Below are 20,352 nucleotides of genomic sequence, written 5' to 3' on the forward strand. Positions count from 1 at the left end.
GAAATGCAACCACATGGATGAATCTCAAAAACGTGCAGAGTCAAAGAAGCCAGACACAAAGATAGTGTATGATTCCATTTAGATGAAATTCGTGATCAAACAGAAGTCCTTGAATGGTGTGACTATTAATGTGCTTGCCTGCTAACCAAAAGGTGGAAGATTTGAGAACACCCAGAGGTACCTCAGAAGAAAGACCAGGAGACCTACATTCAAAAGATGAGCCATTGAAAATCCTATGGAGCACAGTTCTACTCTGACATACATGGGGTTGTCATGAGTTGGAGTCGACCCACCAGCAGCTGGTTTGTTGTTGTTAGGTGCCATCAAGTCTGTTCCAACTTAAACAACCCTGTGGGCATACAGCAGAACAAAACTGCCCGGTCCTGTGCCATCCTCACAACTGTTGCTATGTTTGAGCCCACTATTGCAGCCACTGTGTCAGTCCATCTCGTCAAGGGTCTTCCTCTCTTTCACCAACCCTCTACTTTACCAAACATGATGTCCTTCTCCAGGAACTGATCCCTTCTGATAACATGTCCAAAGTATGTGAGACAAAGTCTCACCATCCTCACTTCTAAGGAACGTTTTGGCCGCACTTCTTCCAAGACAGATTTGTTCATTCTTTTGGCAGTCCATGGTATATTCAATATTCTTCGCCAACACCACAATTCAAAGGCGTCAATTCTTTTTCGGTCTTCCGTATCCATTGTCCAGCTTTCGTCTACAAATGAGGTGATTGAAAATACCATGGCTTGGGTCAGGTGCACCTTAGTCCTCAAGGTGATATCTTTGCTTTTCGACACTTTTAAGAGGTCTTTTGCAGCCCCTGGTTTAGAAGAGGCAAAACTAATCAGTGATGGAACAAAAGTATCAAACAGAGGTGGTTATGTTACCTTTGGGCAGGCGGAGGTGGGGACTGACGTGAAGGAACTTTATGGAGGAAGGTTGAGTTACACAGGTGTATTTGTCAAACTGAGCAAATGTACACTTGAGATATGGGTATTTCACTCTAGCAGATTTTATTTCAAAAGAAAAAAAAACAAGCAAATATTGAACCCTAGTTAATGATCAGCATGCTGAAATGTTTAGGCATATTATGTCTTTGATGTCTGCCATGTACTTTGGAATACACTGAGAAAAAACAAAAAAAGGTGGGCTGATGGGTAGATAGAAGGATGGGCGGATGGGCAGATGCGTGTGTGAAATGCAAGTAGGAGCCACAGTAGCATCGGAAGCTGTCTAACATCAGGAGGGATACTGCCAATCAATGGCAGCCCAAGGCTGATCCCTGTGAGGTGGATGTCAGACATACCTCCCCTCTCCAGCCTTTTTTTACCAAATCTGACACCAGCTGTCCCTCCCACAGCACTGTCTACTTCTTTGCTGGGTTTGATCATCGGTTGCAATGGGCACACTAAACTCACCGACCATACTTACAGTCAAGTGATTTATTAAGGGACAGGGTACAACTTGGGGTCAGGATCAACAGGCTACAACTCAGGAGGCTTGTAGGCAAAGTCTTCTTTCTTCAGTGCTGGACAGCTCTCTCAGCCCCTCTCAACCGTGCAGGCCTTAGCTCGGCCCCCTCGGGACAGCCTCCTCTCACTCCCCTGAGGACAGGTTCTTCTCAGCCCTGCCATCTGTTGCCACCAGCTCTGCCACTTGGCCTATTGCGGGCCTGTCGCTGTCTTCGGTGTTACAGCCTGTTATGAACTGAATTGTGTCCCACAAAAATGTGTGTCAACTTGTCTAGGCCAGGATTCCCCGTATAGTGTGATTGTCTTCCATTTTGTGATCTGATGTAATTACCTATGTGTTACAAATCTTAACCTCTGTGATGTTAATGAGGCAGGATTAGAGGCAGTTATGTTAATGAGGCAGGATACAATCTACACGATTAAGTTGTATCTTGAGTCAGTCTCTTTTGCGATATAAAAAAGAGAAGCGAGCAGAGAGGAGGGGACCTCCTACCACCAAGAAAGAAGAGCCTGGAGCAGAGCATGTCCTTTGGACCTGGGGTCCCTGCACTGAGAAGCTCCTAGACCAGGGGAAGATGGATGACAGGGACGTTCCCCCAGAGCCAACAAAGAGAAGACCTTCCCCTGGGGCTGACACCCTGAATTCAGGCTTCTAGCCTCCTAAACTGTGAGAGAATAAATTTCTGTTTGTTAAAGCCATCCACTTGTGGTATTTCTGTTATAGCAGCACTAGATAACTAAGACACAGCCCTTGACCAGTGTTAGAGCTGTTTTAGGAGATCTCTTGCCTCCTCTCTCTCTCTGTTGCTTCTTTCAGCTTTCTTCCTTCTGCTTCTTCCCGTTGCTTCTCGTCTTTCTGTCTGCCCAACCTCTGTGGGGCTGGCTGCATATATATATGCGTATGTATAATGGAATGAAGTTCTGTTCTGCCAACTCTGTCATAAGTTGGTTCTGACATAAGTCGAATACCTCGTTTTTTTGTTTTTTTAGTTTTCGTTATTTGTTATTGTTGTTAGGTGTTGTCGAGTCGGTTCCGACTCATAGCGACCCTGTGCACAACAGAACGAAACACTGCCTGGTCCTGAGCCATCCTTAAAATCATTGTTATGCTTGAGCTCATTGTTGCAGCCACTGTGTCAATCCACCTCTTTGAGGGTCTTCCTCTTTTCCGCTGACGCTGTACTTTGCCAACCATGATATCCTTCTCCAGAGACTGATCCCTCCTGACAACGTGTCCAGAGTATGTAAGACACAGTCTCGCCATCCTTGCTTCTAAGAAGCATTCTGGTTGTACTTCTTTTAAGGCAGATTTGTTCATTCTTCTGGCAGTCCATGGTATATTCAATATTCTTCGCCAACACCACAATTCAAAGGCATCAATTCTTCTTCGGTCTTCCTTATTCATTGTCCAGCTTTCACAGGCATATGAAATGCAATTGAAAATACCATGGCTTAGGTCAGGCGCATCTTAGTCTTCAAGGTGACATCTTTGCTCTTCAGCACTTTAAAGAGGTTCTTTGCAGCAGATTTACCCAATGCAATGCGTCTTTTGATTTCTTGACTGCTACTTCCATGGCTGTTGATTGTGGATCCAAGTAAAATGAAATCCTTGACAACTTCAATCTTTTCTCCGTTTATCATGATGTTGCTCATTGGTCCAGTTGTGAGGATTTTTGTTTTCTTTATGTTGAGGTGTAATCCATACTGAAGGCTGTGGTCTTTGGTCTTCATTAGTAAGTGCTTCAAGTCCTCTTCACTTTTAGCAAGCAAGGTTATGTCATCTGCATAACTCAGGTTGTTAATAAGTCTTCCTCCAAACCTGATGCCCCGTTTTTCTTCACATACTCCAGCTTCTTGGATTATCTGCTCAGCATCCAGATGGAATAGGTATGGTGAAAGAATACAACCCTGACGCACACCTTTCCTGACTTTAAACCAATCAGTATCCCCTTGTTCTGTCCCAACAACTGCCTCTTGATCTATGTAAAGGTTCCTCATGAGCACAATTAAGTGTTCTGGAATTCCCATTCGTCGCAGTGTTATCCATAATTTGTTATGATGTTTTCATCATTATTACCTTTTATCATCAGTATCGTTATAAGCCTGATCTTTATTAGCCTTTGGGGGTTGGAAACATTATATGTGAATTTACAGGTATGATGACATCAGCAAACTATGCACCGCCACATTGGATGTGGTACATACTACTAACAATAGGATGTATCGAAAAAAAAGGACAGTCATTAAGTGCAGTTCATAGTAACTCGAATACATTGTAAGTCAGGGACTACCTATGTATAGGCATTCGCTGTGAAATTCTTCTAACTTTTCTCTAAGTTTGAAAATTTTCATAATAAGATGTTGAAGAAATAACCTAGATTCTTCCCTGTAACCCACAGCCTGCACGGTCTGCCCCATCACCTCCCTGCCTCACTCCCTCCCGTTCTCCCCCTCACTCACTCCACTCAGCCCCACTGGTCCTCAGACCAGCCAAGCTGGATCCTGCCTCAGGGCCTTTGCACATGCTGCTTATTCTCTAGAAAGCCCCTCCCAAGCCCTTCCCCACCCTCTTCTATGCAAACCCAGGCCCTCCTTGTCCTTTAGGTCTCAGCTCAGAGGGCTTCTCCTTAAAGAGCCTCTCCTGGATCACCACAACTAAAATCATGCCACCCTGTCTTTTCTGCCAGGTCCCATCACACTCTGTTACCTCATTTCTTTATGAATCTGTTTAGATGTCTATCAACTGCCTTCCTCACTAGGCTGTGAGCTCTGTGGGGACAGGAATGTGTCTACTTTGTTCCCTGTTGTATTCCCAGTGCTCACCCCCATCCTGTCATGTATAAGTCAACCAGGAAATATCTCTTGTCTAAGATGGATGAATGGATGGGAATTGGGGGGTGAAGAGTGAGTGGGTGGATGAGGGGGTAGATTGATAGGTGGGTGAATGGATGGATGGGTAGGTGAGTGGATGGATGAGTGAATGGATAGATGGGTGGGTGGTTAGATGGATGGATGGATGGATGGGTGGGTGCATAAGTGGATAGATGGATAGATGGGGGTGGGTGAATGGATGGATGGGTGAGTGGTTGTATGGGTGAGTGGGTGAGTGTTTACATGGACGGATGGGGAGTGGATGGATGGACGGGTGAGGGGGTGGATAGATGGATAGATGGGGGTGGGTGAATGGATGGATGGGTGAGTGGTTGTATGGGTGGGTGGGTGAGTGGTTACATGGATGGACGGATGGGGAGTGGATGGATGGGCAAGTGGTTGGATGGGTGGGTGTGTGAGTGGTTACATGGATGTATGGATGGGTGAGCGGATGGATGGGTGGGTGGCTCAGTGGTTACATGCATGGATAGGTGGGGAGTGGATGGATGGATGAGGAGTGGATGGGTGGGTGGATAGATGGATGGGGAGTGGATGAAAGGATGGATGGGTGGGTGGATGGATAGATGGGTGAGTGGATGGATGGATAGATGGATGGATGGGTGAGTGGGTGGATGGGTAGGTGGATGATTGGATGAGCAGGTGGATGGGTAGATGAATGTACATACAGTCCTGGAGGGGGCCAGTGTGGGGGTTTAGGCACTTGACTCCAGATAACAGATTTGTTTGGGCTCCTCACGCAGGCTAGACCTGGCCGGCTGGGGCTAGTCCCCAGGCTACTGTTGGTGGAACGCTGGCTTCCCTTGACACTTCTCCATTAACACACCACATTCAGTCTTGTGCCAGGCTCTCATACCCAACTGCAGCGGGCCTCTGCGAGCAAGGGAGAATAGCTGACATTCATGTCTAAAGGGGAGTCCACATTCCCAAGGACGACCAAGGAAGGGGTTGTGGTGGATTGTCTTAAATCCCTTGTCTTTGTACGAATCAAAGGCGAAGTCTTGCAGAGGAAGGAACCTTCCTGGGCTGTCAAGGGCTCACATTCACGTCCCTCTCAGCCACACCGTGACTATTGCCCACCCATTTTTGCACCAGCAAAATGCAGGAGAATAATAACTATTGTTAGGACCTGTATTGTTCTCGTCAGTTGGCACCAGGCAAAGCAGCACTTTTTGTGCCTTATGAGGATGGACTGAGAGGTGTATAGTTGTTGCTTTTGTTGTGAGCTGTTGTCAAGACGACCCTGACTCATAGCGGCCCCACACACAACAGAAAGAAAATCTGTCCAATCCTGCGCCGTCGCCATGATCAGTTAGGAATCGGACCATTGTGATCTATAGGGTTATCATTGGCTGATTTTCAGAAGTAGATCACCAGCCCTTTCTTCCTAGTCTTAGTCTAGAAGCTCAGCTGAAACCAGTTTCATATCTTAGCAATACACAAGCCTCCACTTATAAGCAGGTGATACTGTCCCCATTTTTCAGATAAGCTTGGGGTTCAGGGAGGTCGGGGCATTTACCTGACGGTGCACAGCCTCTTCTGTTCTTAACACTGGCTGTTAGAGAATCTTTGCTAGGCCCCTGCTGGGCTCCAGGGAACAAGGGTGGATGGGATGGTGGGCAAGGCCAGAGTGAAGCGAGAGAAGGTAGACTGGTAGCCATGCATGAAACAGGGACAGGCAAGGGGCCCACGTCCAGCTTGGCCTCCCCTCTTGGGAACTGATGGGTGGGTGTTACAAAATGGCTGCATGTGGGCACCTGACCTCCTCTAACTTCACAAGGGGGAAGGAGAATCAAAATCAACAGCCCAAGGCTGATTCCTATGAGGCGGAGGTCAGACATGCCTCCTTTCTCAGCCATCCTTACCAGTTCTGAAACCAGCCATCCCTCCCACAGCACTCTACTTCTCTGCTGGGTTCGATAATTTGCTGCAATGGCCACACAGAACTCAGACCATACTTACAGTTATGGGGTTTATAAGGGAAGTAACGGATTACAATTTGGGATCAGGAAAGACTCAGGATACAGTTCTTCGATCAGGACAGCCTCTTCTTAGCCATGTCCACAGGCACGCCTGTCTCTGGACCTCAGCCTCTCAGCCCATCGGCCCCTTGGCCCAGCCTCTGCCCTGCCCAGGCAAGTGTTACAAAGCTCTTTAGCTGTGCCAGTAAGTGCCCAGGGCACCGTACTCCGCCAGCAAGCCTGGGCCCCAAGGCACTCAGCTCTCTTGCTCCGTGGGTTGGCAAGCTTAATTCCACCAACGAGCACCCCAAGGCATCCCACTTTTCCAGGAAGTCTCCTGCCTGAAGGCACTCAGTTCTTTTGCTCTGTGGGTCAGCATACCCACTTAACCGCCTTGTTCCGTGAGCCAGGAAGCACACCACATCATCTCACACCAGTCTCCAGGTTCTGCTGCTGCTGCTTCTGACCACCTTGTGCCATCTCCAGTGTTACAGCTCTCGCTCTCTTGTCTCTTGGGTCTAGGGGGCTCTCAGCACAGGGACCCCGGGTCCAAAGGACACACTGCGCTCTCATCTCTTCTTCTTGGTGGTAGTGAGGTCCCCCCATCTACCTCTGGGATGGCTCAATTTAAGCCTAGCGGGATGGAAAAACTAACCAATCACCTCATTAGGGTTCCATACACCTTATTTGCATGGTCCCACCCCCATAAGAGTGCCATGCACCTTATTTGCGTTACTAGCAAGCTGTCCAATCCCTCTTGGTGGGCCACACACCTTATATTGCATCATGTTGTTGTTTTTAGGTATCTTCCAGTTGGTTCCGACTCATAGTGACCCTATATATGATGGAATAAAACACAGCCCAGTTCTGCACCATCTTCATGATCGTTGTTATGTTTGAGCCCATTGTTGCAGCCACAGTGTCAATCCATCTCATTGAGGGTCTTCCTCTTTTTTGATGACCCTCTGCTTTACCAAGCATGATGTCCTTCTCCAGAGACTGATCCCTCCTGATAACGTGTCCAAAGCATGTGAGACAAAGTCTTGCCATCCTCGCTTCTAAGGAGCATTTTAGCTGTACTTCTTCCAAGACAGATTTGTTCTTTCTTTTGGCAGTCCATGTATATTCAGTATTATTCTCCAACACCATAATTCAAAGGCATCAATTCTTCTTCGGTCTTCCTTAATTGCTCAGCTTTCACATTCATATGAGGCAATTGAAAACACCACGGCTTGTGTCAGGCATACCTTAGTCCTTAAAGTGACATCTTTGCTTTTTAATATTTTTTAATACTTTAAAGAGGTCTTTTGCAGCAGATTTGCCCAGTACAATGCATCTTTTGATTTCCTGACTGCTTCTTCCATGGGCGTTGATTGTGGATCCAAGTAAAACGAAGTCCTTGACAACTTCAATCTTTTCTCCATTTATCATGATGTTGCTTATTGGTCCAGTTGTGACAATTTTTGTTTTCTTTACGTTGAGGTATAGTCCATACTGAAGGCTGTAGTCTTTAATCTTCATCAGTAAGTGCTTCAAGACCTCTTCACTTTCAGCAAGCAAGGTTGTGTCATCTGCATAACGCAGGTTGTTAATGAGCCCTCTTCCAATCCTGATGCCCCGTTCTTCTTCATATAGTCCAGCTTCTTGGCTTATTTGCTGAGCATACAGATTGAATAAGTATGGTGAAAGGATACAACCCTGACACATACCTGTCCTGACTTTAAACCACGCAGTATTCCCTTGTTCTGTTTGAACAACTGCCTCTTGGTCTAAGTACAGGTTCTTCATGAGCACAATTAAGTGCTCTGGAATTCCCATTCTTCGCAGTGTTATCCATAATTGGTTATGGTCCACACAGTCGAATGCCTTTGCATAGTCAATAAAACACAGGTAGACATCTTTCTGGTGTTCTCTGCTTTCAGCCAGGATCCATCTGACATCAGCAATGATATCCCTGGTTCCACGTCCTCTTCTAAATCCGGCTTGAATTTCGGCAGTTTCCTGTCGATGTACTGCTGCAGCTACTTTTAAATAATCTTCAGCAAAATTTTACTTCTGTGTGATATTAATGATATCGTTTGATCATTTCTGCATTGAATTGGATCACTTTCTTTGGAATAGGCATAAATATGGATCCCTTCCAGTTGGTTGGCCAGGTAGCTGTCCTTCAGATTTCTTGGTATAGACGAGTAAGCACTTCCAGCGCTGTATCTGTTGAAATATCTCAGTTGGTAAGCTGCCACTTCCTGGAGCCTTGTTTTCGCCAATGTCTTCAGGGCACCTCGGACTTCTTCCTTCAGTGCCATCGGCTCTTTATCATATGCTACTTCCTGAAATGACTGAATGTCAACTGTACTCCTTCCATCTTCTTTTGATGCTTCCTGCTTCGTTCAGCATTTCGCCCACAGAATCCTCCACTATTGCAACTCAAGCCTTGAATTTTTTCTTCAGTTCTTTCAGCTTGAGAAATGTCGAGTGTTTTCTTCTCTTTTGGTTTTCTAACTGCAAGTCTTTGCACATTATAATACTTCACTTTGTCTTCTCGAGCTGCCCTTTGAAGTCTTCTGTTCAGCTCTTTTACTTTATCAATTCTTCATTTTGTTTTAGCTACTCAACATTCAAGAGCAAGTTTCAGGGTGTCTTCTGACATCCATTTTGGTCTTTTCTTTCTTTCCTGTCTTTTCAGTGACCTCTTGCTTTCTTCATGGATGATGTCCTTGATGTCATTCCACAACTCATCTGGTCTTCGGTCATTAGTGTTCAATGCATCAAATCTCTTCTTGAGATGGTCTCTAAATTCAGGTGGTATATACTCAAGGTCGTATTTTGGCACTCGCGGACTTGTTCTAATTTTCTTGATTTTCAGCTTGAACTTGCATATGAGCAACTGATGGTCTGTTCCACAGTCAGCCCCCTGGCTTTGTTCTGACCGATGATATTGAGATTTTCCATTGTCTCTTTCCACAGATGTAGTTGATTTGATTCCTGTGTGTTCCATCTGGCAAGGTCCATGTGTATAGTCACGGTTTATGTTGGTGAAAAAAGGTATTTCCAATGACGAAGTTGTTGGTCTTGCAGAATTCTATTATGTGATCTCTGACATTATTTCTATCACCAAGACCATATTTTCCAATTATCAATTCTTTTTTTTCAACTTTTGCATTCCAATCACAGTAATGACCTTTGCATCCTGATTGCATGTTTGATCAATTTCAGACTGCAGCAGCTGGTAAAAATCCTCAATTTCTTCATCTTTGGGCTTTGTGGTTGGTGTGTAAATTTGAATAATAGTCATATCACCTGGTCTTCCTTGTAGACGTATGGATATTATCCTATCACTGACGGTGTTGTACTTCAGGATAGATCTTGAAATGTTCTTTTTGACAATGAATGCAATGAATGCCATTCTCTTCAAGTTGTCTTTCTTGGCACAGTAGACCATACGACTGGCAGATTCAAAATGACCAATAGCAGTCCATTTCACCTCACTGATGCCTAGGACATTAATCCTTATGCATTCCATTTCATTTCTGACAATTTCCAATTTTCCTGGATTCACACTTTTTACGTTTCACATTCCTATCTTAATGGATGTTTGCAGCTGTTTCTTCTCATTTTGCGTCGTGCCACATCAGCAAATGAAGGTCCCAAAAACTGGACTCCATCCACATCATTAAGATCAACTCTACTTTGAGGAGGCAGCTCTTCCCAGCCGTGTTTTGAGTGCCTTCCAACCTGAGGGGCTCTCATCCGGTGCTCTATCAGACAATGTTCCCCTGCTATTCATAAGGTTTTCACTGGCTAATTTTTTTCAGAAGTAAACTGCCGGGTTCTTCTTCCTAGTCCTAGTCTAGAAGCTCAGCTGAAACCTGTCCACCTCGGTGACCCTGCTGGTATTTGAATACCAGTGGCATAGCTTCCAGCATCACAGCAACGCACAAGATCCCACAGTACGACAAACTGGCCTGTCCCCACCCAATCGTTTGGTGGGAGTTACAAGACCATGGCTAGAGAGACTGTGTAAAAGTGATCCATCGTACCACAGTGGGGGAGAGTTCTCAGTGTCTGCACCTCCCCCTCAGCCCTCTCCACATGTAAATCTCCCCGTTAACCTGAACACGTGCCCACAGGATGTTGTCCACCCTGAACGAGTGGCTATGGCAGGACAGGTTGTGGCTGCCACCCAACACCTCGTGGGCACTCCTGGAGGACCGGAATGGTGTGGTCTACGCCCACCCTCGGGACCTGCTGGCAGCCATTCCCCTGACGCTGACCCTGGTGGCCATGCGTGTGACCTTTGAGAGGTGAGTGTCCTCCACACAGCAGACACTGACCCATCACCTAAGTACTTTCTGCAGAGCCTGGCTTTGAACCAAACTGCCGCTCCTGGCTTCCTCCTGCCCTCAGCTACTTCCTCTGCTGGTCTGTGATTGCTGGTTGGTGGGAATGCTGGCCCCTGGATGCATTTTTGTAAAATGGGTGGGGCCCTAGAGGGTGGAAGCCTGCCAGCCTGCTAAGCTCAGTAAGTGACGGGGCCCCTGCCCACACCCTCCTGCCTCCGTCCCCTGGGGGCAGCCCCACCCTCGCCCAACACCCCTCCCTCCTGGCTCCTTCCAATGTCTTCCCTCCTCCTTGCCCTTTGTAGCCAAAAAAGGGAGCATCCACACCCCCACCTCCCCCTCGAACCCCCTCCCTTCACCCCCACCTCCTGCAGCCCCTGCGTCATCCCCTAAGTATGTACCTCTGCCCAATTCCCCCTGCCAAAAAAAACAAAAAAGTTGCCGTTGAGTTAGCACCAACTCTTAGCCACCCGATGTGTACAGGGTAGAACTGTGCTTCATTGGGCTTTCAAGGCTGTAACCTTTTGGAAACAGATCACCAGGCCTTTCCTCCAAGTTGCCCCTGGGTGGGGTTTGAACTGCCAACCTTTGGCTAGTAGCTGTGCGCTTAGCCATTTGTGCCACCCAGGGACTCCAGATTCCCAGTGACCTTCTAGTTGCCAAACCCTGTGAATTGTCAGTCCTTTCTTGGGTTTTCTCCTCACTCCTTGGTGTCCCATCTCCTGGGTGGAATTCCTTCTTCCTTCTGTCAGTCTCCGTAACCGCCCCTCATGAGTCCTTTTGGGCCCCTGGGTGGCGCAAAGAGCAAACACACTCAGCTGCTCACTGCAAGGTTGGAGGTTCTAGTCTACCCAGAGGTGCCTTGGAAGAAAGACCTGGTGATCTGCTTCCAAGAAATCAGCCATTGAAAACCCTGTGGAGCATGGGTTTACTCTGACACACACAAGGTCTCCATGAGCTGGAGTCAACTCAATGCAGCTGGTATGAATCCCTCTTTGGGTCTCTTCGCTCAGCCCCAGGTGGTCCCACCATGTCCCACAGCCACGAGGACCAATGGCCAGTGCTGGATCCAACTCTGCAGTGCCATCAGCCACCCCACGGCCCCTGCCCTTCACCTTCCCCTACTTCCTCCCACACCTGCCCTTGCTCTTTTGCCTGGACTGTCCTGCCTGTGATTCCTCTAATTTTGGGTTCCAGTGTCTCCTCTTCCAGGAAGACTACCATGCCCTCCCTCAGGCAGAGCCTTTAATTTCCTCAGGGCCTCCCACGCTGGGTCCCTCTCCCATCTCTGCCCTGCCACCAGGAGCCTGGGAGTGTTGTGTGTCTTGCTTTGTCTCCCACTCAGTGGGAGCTTCTTGAGGTCTGGGGTCCAGCCTCACCCAGTGCAGGCTGGACATAGGGAAAGCAGGGAACTTTCGTGAACCTGTACACCTTTTTGAGCACATCTGCTCGAAGCAGTTTACGCATACAACTCACTTAGTCCTCGATGTAACCCCGAAGGGGGTCTTTTACTGTGCCCATTTTACAGAAGAGGGAACTGAGGCACAGAGAGAGCACGTGGCCTGCCCAAGGCAACACAGCTGGTTGATGACCCAGGCCTAAGGCTTTGCCTATGGGAATTCAGGGAAACCCATTTCAGCCGGGCCTTAGAGGGAGCCCCCTGCCCTTCTGTGGGGGTGGGGGCAGGGTGAGACTGTGCCCAGATTCACCATTGGAGCTCCAAGGGGTGTTTGCCTCTTTTACTGAACTGAAGGCAGAGTTTAGGTGGGAGGGGGGATTACCATCCCCTTTCAGGGGCCTTCCTGGTGTTTGTTAAGGGCAGCAGCAGGGGGAGCTTTTCTGGGGTCTTAGCCCTTGTTAAAGGAAAGTGAAGCCTGGGTTTCAATTCTGGGTCTATCCCTCACTGTTTGTGTGACTTTGGGCATGGCTCTGACCCCTCTGAGCCTCCGTTTGCCCATCAGAACAATGGGGATGGTGATAACAGGACTAGGGAGCAGGTGGAGTGAGCCAGCACATAAGCTGGACTTGGCCCCATGCTTGGCAGAGAGCACACACTCCGTAAACATCAACTCCCTACCCCCAATACGCCTGAGTCTAGAATGAATCACTTGCTGGGCTGTTCTAGGCCTCAGTTTCCCCACATGAGGGGTGAAGGAATGATACCAAAAACCAAAACCTGTTGCTGTTGAGTGGATTTAGACTCATAGTGACATTATAGGACAGAGTAGAGCTGCCCCATAGGGTTTCCAAGGAATGGCTGGTGGATTCAAATTGCTGACGTTCTGGTTAGCAGCTGAGCTCTTAACCACTGTGCCACCAGGGCTCCGAAAGAATGATCAGATCAGATCCGTTGCTGTCGGGTTGGTTTCAACTCATAGTGACCTTACAGGACAGGGTAGAACTGCCTCAAAGTGTTTCCAAGGAGCAGCTAGCTGGTGCATTAAAACTGCCGACCTTTTGGTTAGCAACCAAACTCTCAACCACTACAACACCAGGGTTTCTGAAGGGATAATGGTGGATATTAAATTTGGTCCCTACCTGTGGCCTCAGGGCACCCCCTGGTGGTCAGTGTTGTGGCCGACCAGGGTCCCTGCTCTCTGAGTGCCTGCCCTGGAGTGGGCACTGCTGGGGATTCCTGACAAGGGTCAGACCCCAGCCCTGCCCGTAGGGAGCCCCTAGCCCAGTTGAGGACAGGCCAGGAGCTACACCACCATGGGTCCGGCAGTGAGGGGCCCTCGTCCCTGGTTTGGGATTGAGGAAGGTGCCTGAGTACCCCAGGAGTTGGCCCTCACACCCCATCCTGAACCCTGTGACGCTGTGCTTATTTGTTGTTGTTGTTGTTAGGTGCAGTCAAGTCGGTTCTCTTAGCAACCCCTATATCACAGAGTAGAACTCCCCCCAGAGAGTTTCCTAGGCTGTCATCTTTACGGAAGCAGATTGCCAGGTCTTTCCTCTGGTGGAGCTGCTAGTGGGTTTGTACCGCCAACCTTTCAGTTAGCAGCTGTCTTAGTTATCTAGTGCTGCTATAACAGAAATACCACAAGTGGATAGCTTCAACAAAGAGAAATTTATTCTCTCACAGTCTAGTAGGCTAGAAGCCCAAATTCAGGGTGTCAGCTCCAGGGGAAAGCTTTGTCTCTGTGTCGGCTCTGGAGGAAGGTCCTTGTCATCAACCTTCCCCTGGCCTAGGAGCTTCTCTGTGCAGGAACCCCGGGTCCAGTGGACACACTCTGCTCCTGGTGCTGCTTTCTTGGCGGTATGAGTTACCCCTCTCTGGTTGCTTCCCTTTCCCTTTATGTCTTGTAAGACAAAAGGTGGTGCAGGCCACACTCCAGGGAATCTCCCTTTACATTGGATCAGGGATGTGACCTTAGTAAGGGTGCTACAATCCCACCCTAATCCTCTTTAACATAAAATTGTAGTCACAAAATGGAGGAAAACCACAGAATACTGGGAATCATGGCCTAAGCAAGTTGACACATATTTGAGGGGGGCACCACTCAGTCCATGACAGCAGCCAAGCGCTTAACCATTGTCCATCAGGACTCCTTTGTGCTTATTCAGCAAACACTTTTGAGCACTTGCTCAGTCCTTTCTCATGCTGCCCAGATGCTGCAGAGCCGGGCTTGCTCCTCTCTCCCTGGCTGTCCTCCTCTGGGCATCCCTCATGAGTCCCTCCTGTGATGCAAACAGTGAAGGCTCTTGGCTGTTAACTGAAAGGTTGGTGATTCGAGTCCACCCAGAGGCACCTTGGAAGAAAGGTCCAGAAATCTCCTTCTGAAAAACCAGTCACTGAAAACCTTATGGAGCACAGTTCCCCTGACAGTCTGGAATCCCCTGCCTTCTTTGTGTTTGGGTCCGGTGCAGCTACGAGGCCTCCCCCCAGGATCCCAGGGCATGGGGTGGGGATTAGCCATGGGACGCTGGTCCAAACCCTGCCCCTCAGGCCTCCTAACCCTCCACTCTGATGAAGAAAGATTTGAAACATTCCACTCTGCCACCTGCTGCTGTACCCCCCTGGCCAATGACATGGCCGCTCTGAGCCTCAGTTTCCCCACCTGTAGCACGTGTCCCCCGCAGACCTGTCCCTGCTCCTTGGACTGACGGCTGTCCTCCCTACCCCAGGTTTGTGGGCCTGCCCCTGAGCCGGTGGCTGGGCATTCAGGACCGCAGCCAGAGGCCAGTGGTGCCCAACCCCACGTTGGAAAAACACTTCCTCACACAGGGGCGGAGACCCCTGGAGGTGAGACCCGCCTGGTTGCCCTGGAGCGGGGAAGACTAGGGCAGCCTCTGGTACCCCCAGTGCCCCAACCTTCCAGTCCACCTGGACACCCGTCAGCGGGCACGGCTGCCCCATGGAAAGCCCCTGGGATGGGGGGCTAGGCAGGTTTCTCTCCTGTCTGGGGAGGAGTATGTGAATTCTCTTTCCGTTGCCACCCATGTGTGTGGCTGCAGCCATGGGCAGGGTCTGGTCTGGCTCCTGTGGGAAAAGAGGGGAAGGGTGTGGTCTGTGTACCTGGGTGGTACCAGGAAGAGAGTCTTGTTCCCATTGAAGGTTGGGCTGCCCCAAGGGGGTGGGAGAACCCTAGCTTTTCTGTGGAGGGTACAGGAATGCTTCTGTGGAATCCAGCCCCCAGCCCCTTTATCCAGTCCCTGTCAGCATCCTGGCTGCCTTGGGAGAGCAGGTTCTGTCCTCGGCAGGAGAAAGGAAAGTGGGATAAGACCCTTTTCCCCAGGACCCCACTTCACCCCTACCCCTGTAGGTAGAAGGTTCTGCCTGTCTTGGGGCAGGGATGGGAAGCCACCACAGGGCCCTGTGACCCTGGTACCACCCCTCCCTTCCCAGCACCAGCTGGCCCTCCTGGCCACCCAGTGTGGCCTCACCCTGCGGCAGACCCAACGCTGGTTTCGGGGCCGCCGGAACCAGGATCGGCCCCACCTGAGCAAGAAGTTCTGTGAGGCCAGGTGAGCCCAGGGCTGGGGCTTGGAGGAAGGTCTGGAGTTGCTGGGGTGGGATCTGCCCTTCTGGCAACTTCCTTATGGGCTCCCCCCATCTGCAGCTGGAGGTTCTTGTTCTATCTGTGCTCCTTCGTGGGTGGCCTCTCGGTCCTGTACCACGTGAGTGTGCCCTGCTGCCCACCCACCCCCTCCACCTATTCCACAAGCACCTACTGTGCACCACAGGGGCTAGGTGTGGGGGTGGGGGTGCAGGCAGCAGGAAAAGCAGGTGCAGAAGCACAGAGAAGAGGGAGAGCTTGGCGAGGCCTTGGTGACCATCCACGCACAGGCACCTATTAATGACCTACTGTGTGCGGAACTGGGGACCCAGCAGAGAATGAGCCCCTGGGCCGGAGTAGGGGGCAGATGTGCAGCCAAGCAGGAAAAAGCATGGCTAAGTGAGAGTGGCACCTGGGGGGGCCCAGACCAGGGTGGGGGCTGGGCTCTGATCTTCGGGCAGCCTCAGACTCTGTCTCCCACAGGAGTCGTGGCTGTGGAAGCCGTCAATGTGTTGGGACAACTACCCAGACCAGGTGAGCGGTAGGGGGTGCACGGAGGCTGGTGGGAGGGCCGAGGCGAGGGCCTGGCAGTCAGAGTTCCTGCGGCCTGGGAACGGGGAGCCAAGCCAGGCATTGTGCCAGAACTCTCCCTGAGTCTCGCTCTCAGCCGGTTTGACTCCCCTGTGGAATGGAGAGGGGTCTGGAAGCCTGGAAACTCAGAGCAGGAACTGCCACAAAACTGTTGCCCTTGATTACCTCCAGGGATGAGGTGCTCACTCCTTCCTCATTCACTAGGATCTGAATGTCCTGGGTTTGGGCAAAGCAGGGGGAGGGGAGACTGGTGTGCTGGGCCCCTCCCCACAGTAACCTTGCCCCACCCAGCCCCTGAAGCCCACTCTGTACTGGTGGTACCTCCTGGAGCTGAGTTTCTACATCTCCCTGCTGATTACACTGCCCTTCGACACCAAGCGCAAGGTGAGACCAGAGTGAGGGCCCAGCTGGGGGAGTGACAAGGAGCTGGGAGGGGCGGCCTCCCAACCCCACCCCACCCTCCAGACCCCCATGGTGCCTGGGGCAGGACAAGTCCAGAGGTACCAGCCCCAGGGGAGTGCCAGCTCCCGCCCCTTGGGGTGGGGCCCCTCTGGCCACGGAGCCCTGCCCAGGCCATCACTCACCCTCTTCTCCCACAGGACTTCAAGGAGCAGGTGGTCCACCACTTTGTGACCATCACCCTGATCACCTTCTCCTACAGCGCCAACCTGCTGCGCATTGGCTCCCTCGTGCTACTGCTGCACGACACCTGTGACTACCTGCTGGAGGTGGGTCACCGCCTGCCCCTGCCTGCCCTCACCTCCTCCCCTGTTCTCCCACCTGTCCCTGGAGGCAAGACCCTGCCTCCTCACTGTTTTCCTGGGAGGTGAGGCCCCCCCAATCTCGCTTTACCTGGGAGGTGAGGTCCCGCCCCTCTCAGTTTACCTGGGAGGTGAGGCCCCACCCCTCTGAGCTTTCCTGGGAGGTGATACTTCACGCTGTCCACCTCCCCCTCCATCTCTCCTGTCCCTCCTTCTCTCCCCTTACTTTTCTGTCCAGGTCCTGAAGACAACATCCCCCCTCACTTGGCCCCACCCCTCATCCCATAAAAAGAGCTCCTGTTCTAGCCTTTTCCTGAGACAAAGCCCCGCCCTCGGCCTGCCCGCCCCTCCCCGCGTTGCCCTGGCCTGAGCAGGTTCCTCTCTGGCGCGCCCTCCCCAGGCCTGTAAGATGTTCAAATACCTGCGCTGGCAACGCCTGTGTGACGTGTTCTTCCTCATCTTCTCCTGCGTCTTCTTCTACACACGCCTTGTGCTCTTCCCCACGCAGTGAGTCCGTCCTCCCGCAGGACGCAGGTGGGGGGAGGGAGGGCGTGTCCGAGACCCCAGGCCTACCTTCCCCTCTACCCGGGAGTGGGAAGCTTCCAGGAAGAGGCGGGAAGGGTCTTCATGGCACAGGCCACAGCCTGTGCCAAGGTCCAGAGGGGAGAGAGAGAGCTGGGCTCCGTCACCAGTGCTGAGTGTGCTGGGAACATGGAGTGGAAGGAGGGGTGGGGCGGGGCTCACTGATGTCTCCACCCAGGCAATGTGTTGAGCCTCATGAATGTGCCACGTCGTGGGACACAGCAGGGAGAACACCGTGTGGGCCCCTGCTCTCCTGGAGCTGATCTTGGGTGGGGCGGGCCAGTGACAAATAAGGCGAACGAGCACACTATTGAGTATGTCAGGGGTGTTGAGTGCTAAAGAAAGAACTGAAGCAGGGAAGGGCACAGGGGGTCAGGGAAGGCTTCAGTGACAGCGTTTGTACAGAGAGACCTGAGGGAGGTAAGAGAGAGAACTCTGCTGATCATAGAACGGTGTTCCAGGCAAAGGGAACAGCACAGGCAGAGGGAACAGGGTGTGCAAAGGCCCTGAGGCAGGACCGTGCCTGGCATGTTGGAGGAACAGTGATAAAGCCCATGTGGCTGGAGTGGAGTGAGCAACGGGGAGAGAGAAGGAGGGGACAGAGAAGGTTGTGCAGGGCTCTGTGGGCAGAGGGGAGGACTTGAGCTTTTACTCAAGTAAAGGTGGGAGCCCTGGAGGGCTGTGAGCAGAGGAGGGAGGGCCCTGACTCGTGTGCTCAGAGGCGCCTTCTCGTGGCCATGGAGTGGAATGACTGTGGGAAGTGAGGGCAAAGCTGGGGGGCCAGGGCCGAGGTGGCTGTACTGGTCCAGATGGTGATGATGGGGTGGGGGAATCAGTGCAGACAAGAGGAGTGGGCAGATTCAAAGGAAGATGCCAGGGTTTGGGGAAATGGAGCTGCCGTTAGCTGAGGTGGGAATGAGCACAGAAGGGTGACCAGCTTTAGCCATGTTGGGGCTGGCTCCACAAGGAGACGTATAGGAGGCTGGGTCGTGCCAGGCTGGGGTTTGAGAGAGTGATGTAAATACAGGAGCTGCGAGCACATGGCCCAGGGTCCTCAGGGGTCCTGGTGTGGCCAGAAAGTCCTGTCTTAGGGCCCCCTGAGTGTGCGGTCAGGGAGGAGCCTGCACCAGAACCTGAGAGGAAGAATGCAGGGTGAGAAGACGGGAGCACAGGTGCCTGAAGGCACTGAGAGAATAGTGTCAGGGAGGAGAGAGGGGGCCAGGCCCCAGGGTGAGGTCCCTGAGAGGTGGGAGCAGGAGGAAGAGGTAGAGACGGTGAAATAGACCACACAATGGAGGGCCTTGGGGGTCAAGGGAAGGCGTGAATGGGGGTGGTGTCTGGAGAGAAAGTGGGGTCAAGCAAGAATCTTCTGGAAGGGAAAATCCATGCATGTTAGCTCAGCTGCCTGGCCATGAGAAGGGGCAAGGAGGGATGGGGAGGGGGGCTTGAGGAGGCCCTAGGTCTCAGGGACATAAGGGAGGGGGACAGATAGGGGGCATCTAGGGGGCAGGCAGGCCAAGGGATGGGCACAGGGTAGGAGCAGAGGCTGGACTCTGCAGTGAGCTCCACAGAGGTCACTGGTGACCCCGATGGCCGATCTGGTGATGATGTAGAGAGGGCAGGTACCACCGGCCCTTTTGAGGAGTTTCAAGAGAAGAAAAATGAGAGGGTAGCCAGAGGGGGAAAGTGGTGTCAGGAAAAAGCTCTTTGGTGTTGGTTTTGCTTCTTGTGTGTGAAGTCAGGGTTGGCATGAATGGTGACACTCCTCAGGAAGGGGCGTGAGGCAGCAGGGGCCGCAGGGAAGTCTTTGCGAGGAGAGGGATGCTGGGGTCCAGGACAGTTTGTCTGGAGCAACAGGAGAGAGGGTGGAGTGGGGGGTGGACAGGCCGATGGGTGTGCTGGAGAGGAACCAGGATCCTCCGCACCCCTTGTGGCTCACAGTTACGGTTACGAACAGTTTTGAGTCAACGAGCTTGAGCGTTTTGCTGAATTAGCAAACCAAGCATGGCTAAAGCTCAAGGTCTCTGGATGGTACAAACAGTTTGCACCCATCTACTAACCTAAAGGTTGGCAATTTGAGCCCGTTTAGCGGCTCCATGGAAGAAAGGCCTGGCAATCTGCTTCCATAAAGATCACAGCCAAGAAAACCCCATAGAGCAGTTCTATTCTGTAACACATGAGTCAGTCATCATGAGCCAGAATCAACTCGGCAGCAGTCAAACCCATCAAAAACCCATTGCCGTTGAATCAATTCCAACTCATAGCAATCCTCTAGGACAGAGTAAAACTGCTCACAGGGTTTCTCCCAAGGATCCCCTGGTGGATTCAAATTGCTGACCTTTTAGTTAGCAGCCAAGCTCTTAACCACAGTGCCACCAGGGCTCCTTGACAGCAGTAGGTTTGGATTTTTTGGCTAAAGTGCAGAGGCGTCATCCTTGGGGTAGTAGGGAGCCATAGACGGTTCTAAAGCAGGGAAGGCTGTGCATGTTGGAGGTTCCTGGGCTGGAGTTAGGTTTGGAAGTCTGGAGCTAAGGTAGGAGCCTGCGGGGCTGCAGCAGCTGGTGACACCCCCTCCCTCCCTCCGGCCAAAGGATCCTCTACACCACTTACTATGAGTCCATCATCGGCCGGGGCCCCTTCTTTGGCTACTACTTCTTCAACGCCCTCCTGATGATGCTGCAGCTCCTGCACGTGTTCTGGTCCGGCCTCATCCTGCGCATGCTCTGCAATTTCATGGCCAAGGGTCAGGTACA

At 51.3% G+C, this 20,352-nt stretch overlaps 1 protein-coding gene across 4 annotated transcripts in view; it reads left to right on the forward strand.

The window, feature by feature from the left end:
• Positions 1-20,352, forward strand: part of CERS4 (ceramide synthase 4) — a 63,218-nt gene that overhangs the window by 34,000 nt on the left and 8,866 nt on the right. For all 4 annotated transcript variants that reach the window (XM_064280506.1, XM_003421314.4, XM_064280507.1 and 1 more), the window contains 9 exons: positions 10,459-10,632; positions 14,794-14,911; positions 15,515-15,633; positions 15,729-15,786; positions 16,149-16,199; positions 16,548-16,640; positions 16,856-16,984; positions 17,418-17,524; positions 20,191-20,347. In XM_064280506.1, coding sequence (XP_064136576.1) covers positions 10,460-10,632; positions 14,794-14,911; positions 15,515-15,633; positions 15,729-15,786; positions 16,149-16,199; positions 16,548-16,640; positions 16,856-16,984; positions 17,418-17,524; positions 20,191-20,347 — 1,005 coding nt within the window. In that variant the 5' untranslated portion in view covers position 10,459. The remainder of the gene's footprint in view (positions 1-10,458; positions 10,633-14,793; positions 14,912-15,514; positions 15,634-15,728; positions 15,787-16,148; positions 16,200-16,547; positions 16,641-16,855; positions 16,985-17,417; positions 17,525-20,190; positions 20,348-20,352) is intronic.

The sequence above is a fragment of the Loxodonta africana genome, chromosome 3, assembly GCF_030014295.1.
Source record: "Loxodonta africana isolate mLoxAfr1 chromosome 3, mLoxAfr1.hap2, whole genome shotgun sequence".
In the NCBI taxonomy this organism is placed as follows: Eukaryota; Metazoa; Chordata; class Mammalia; order Proboscidea; family Elephantidae; genus Loxodonta; species Loxodonta africana.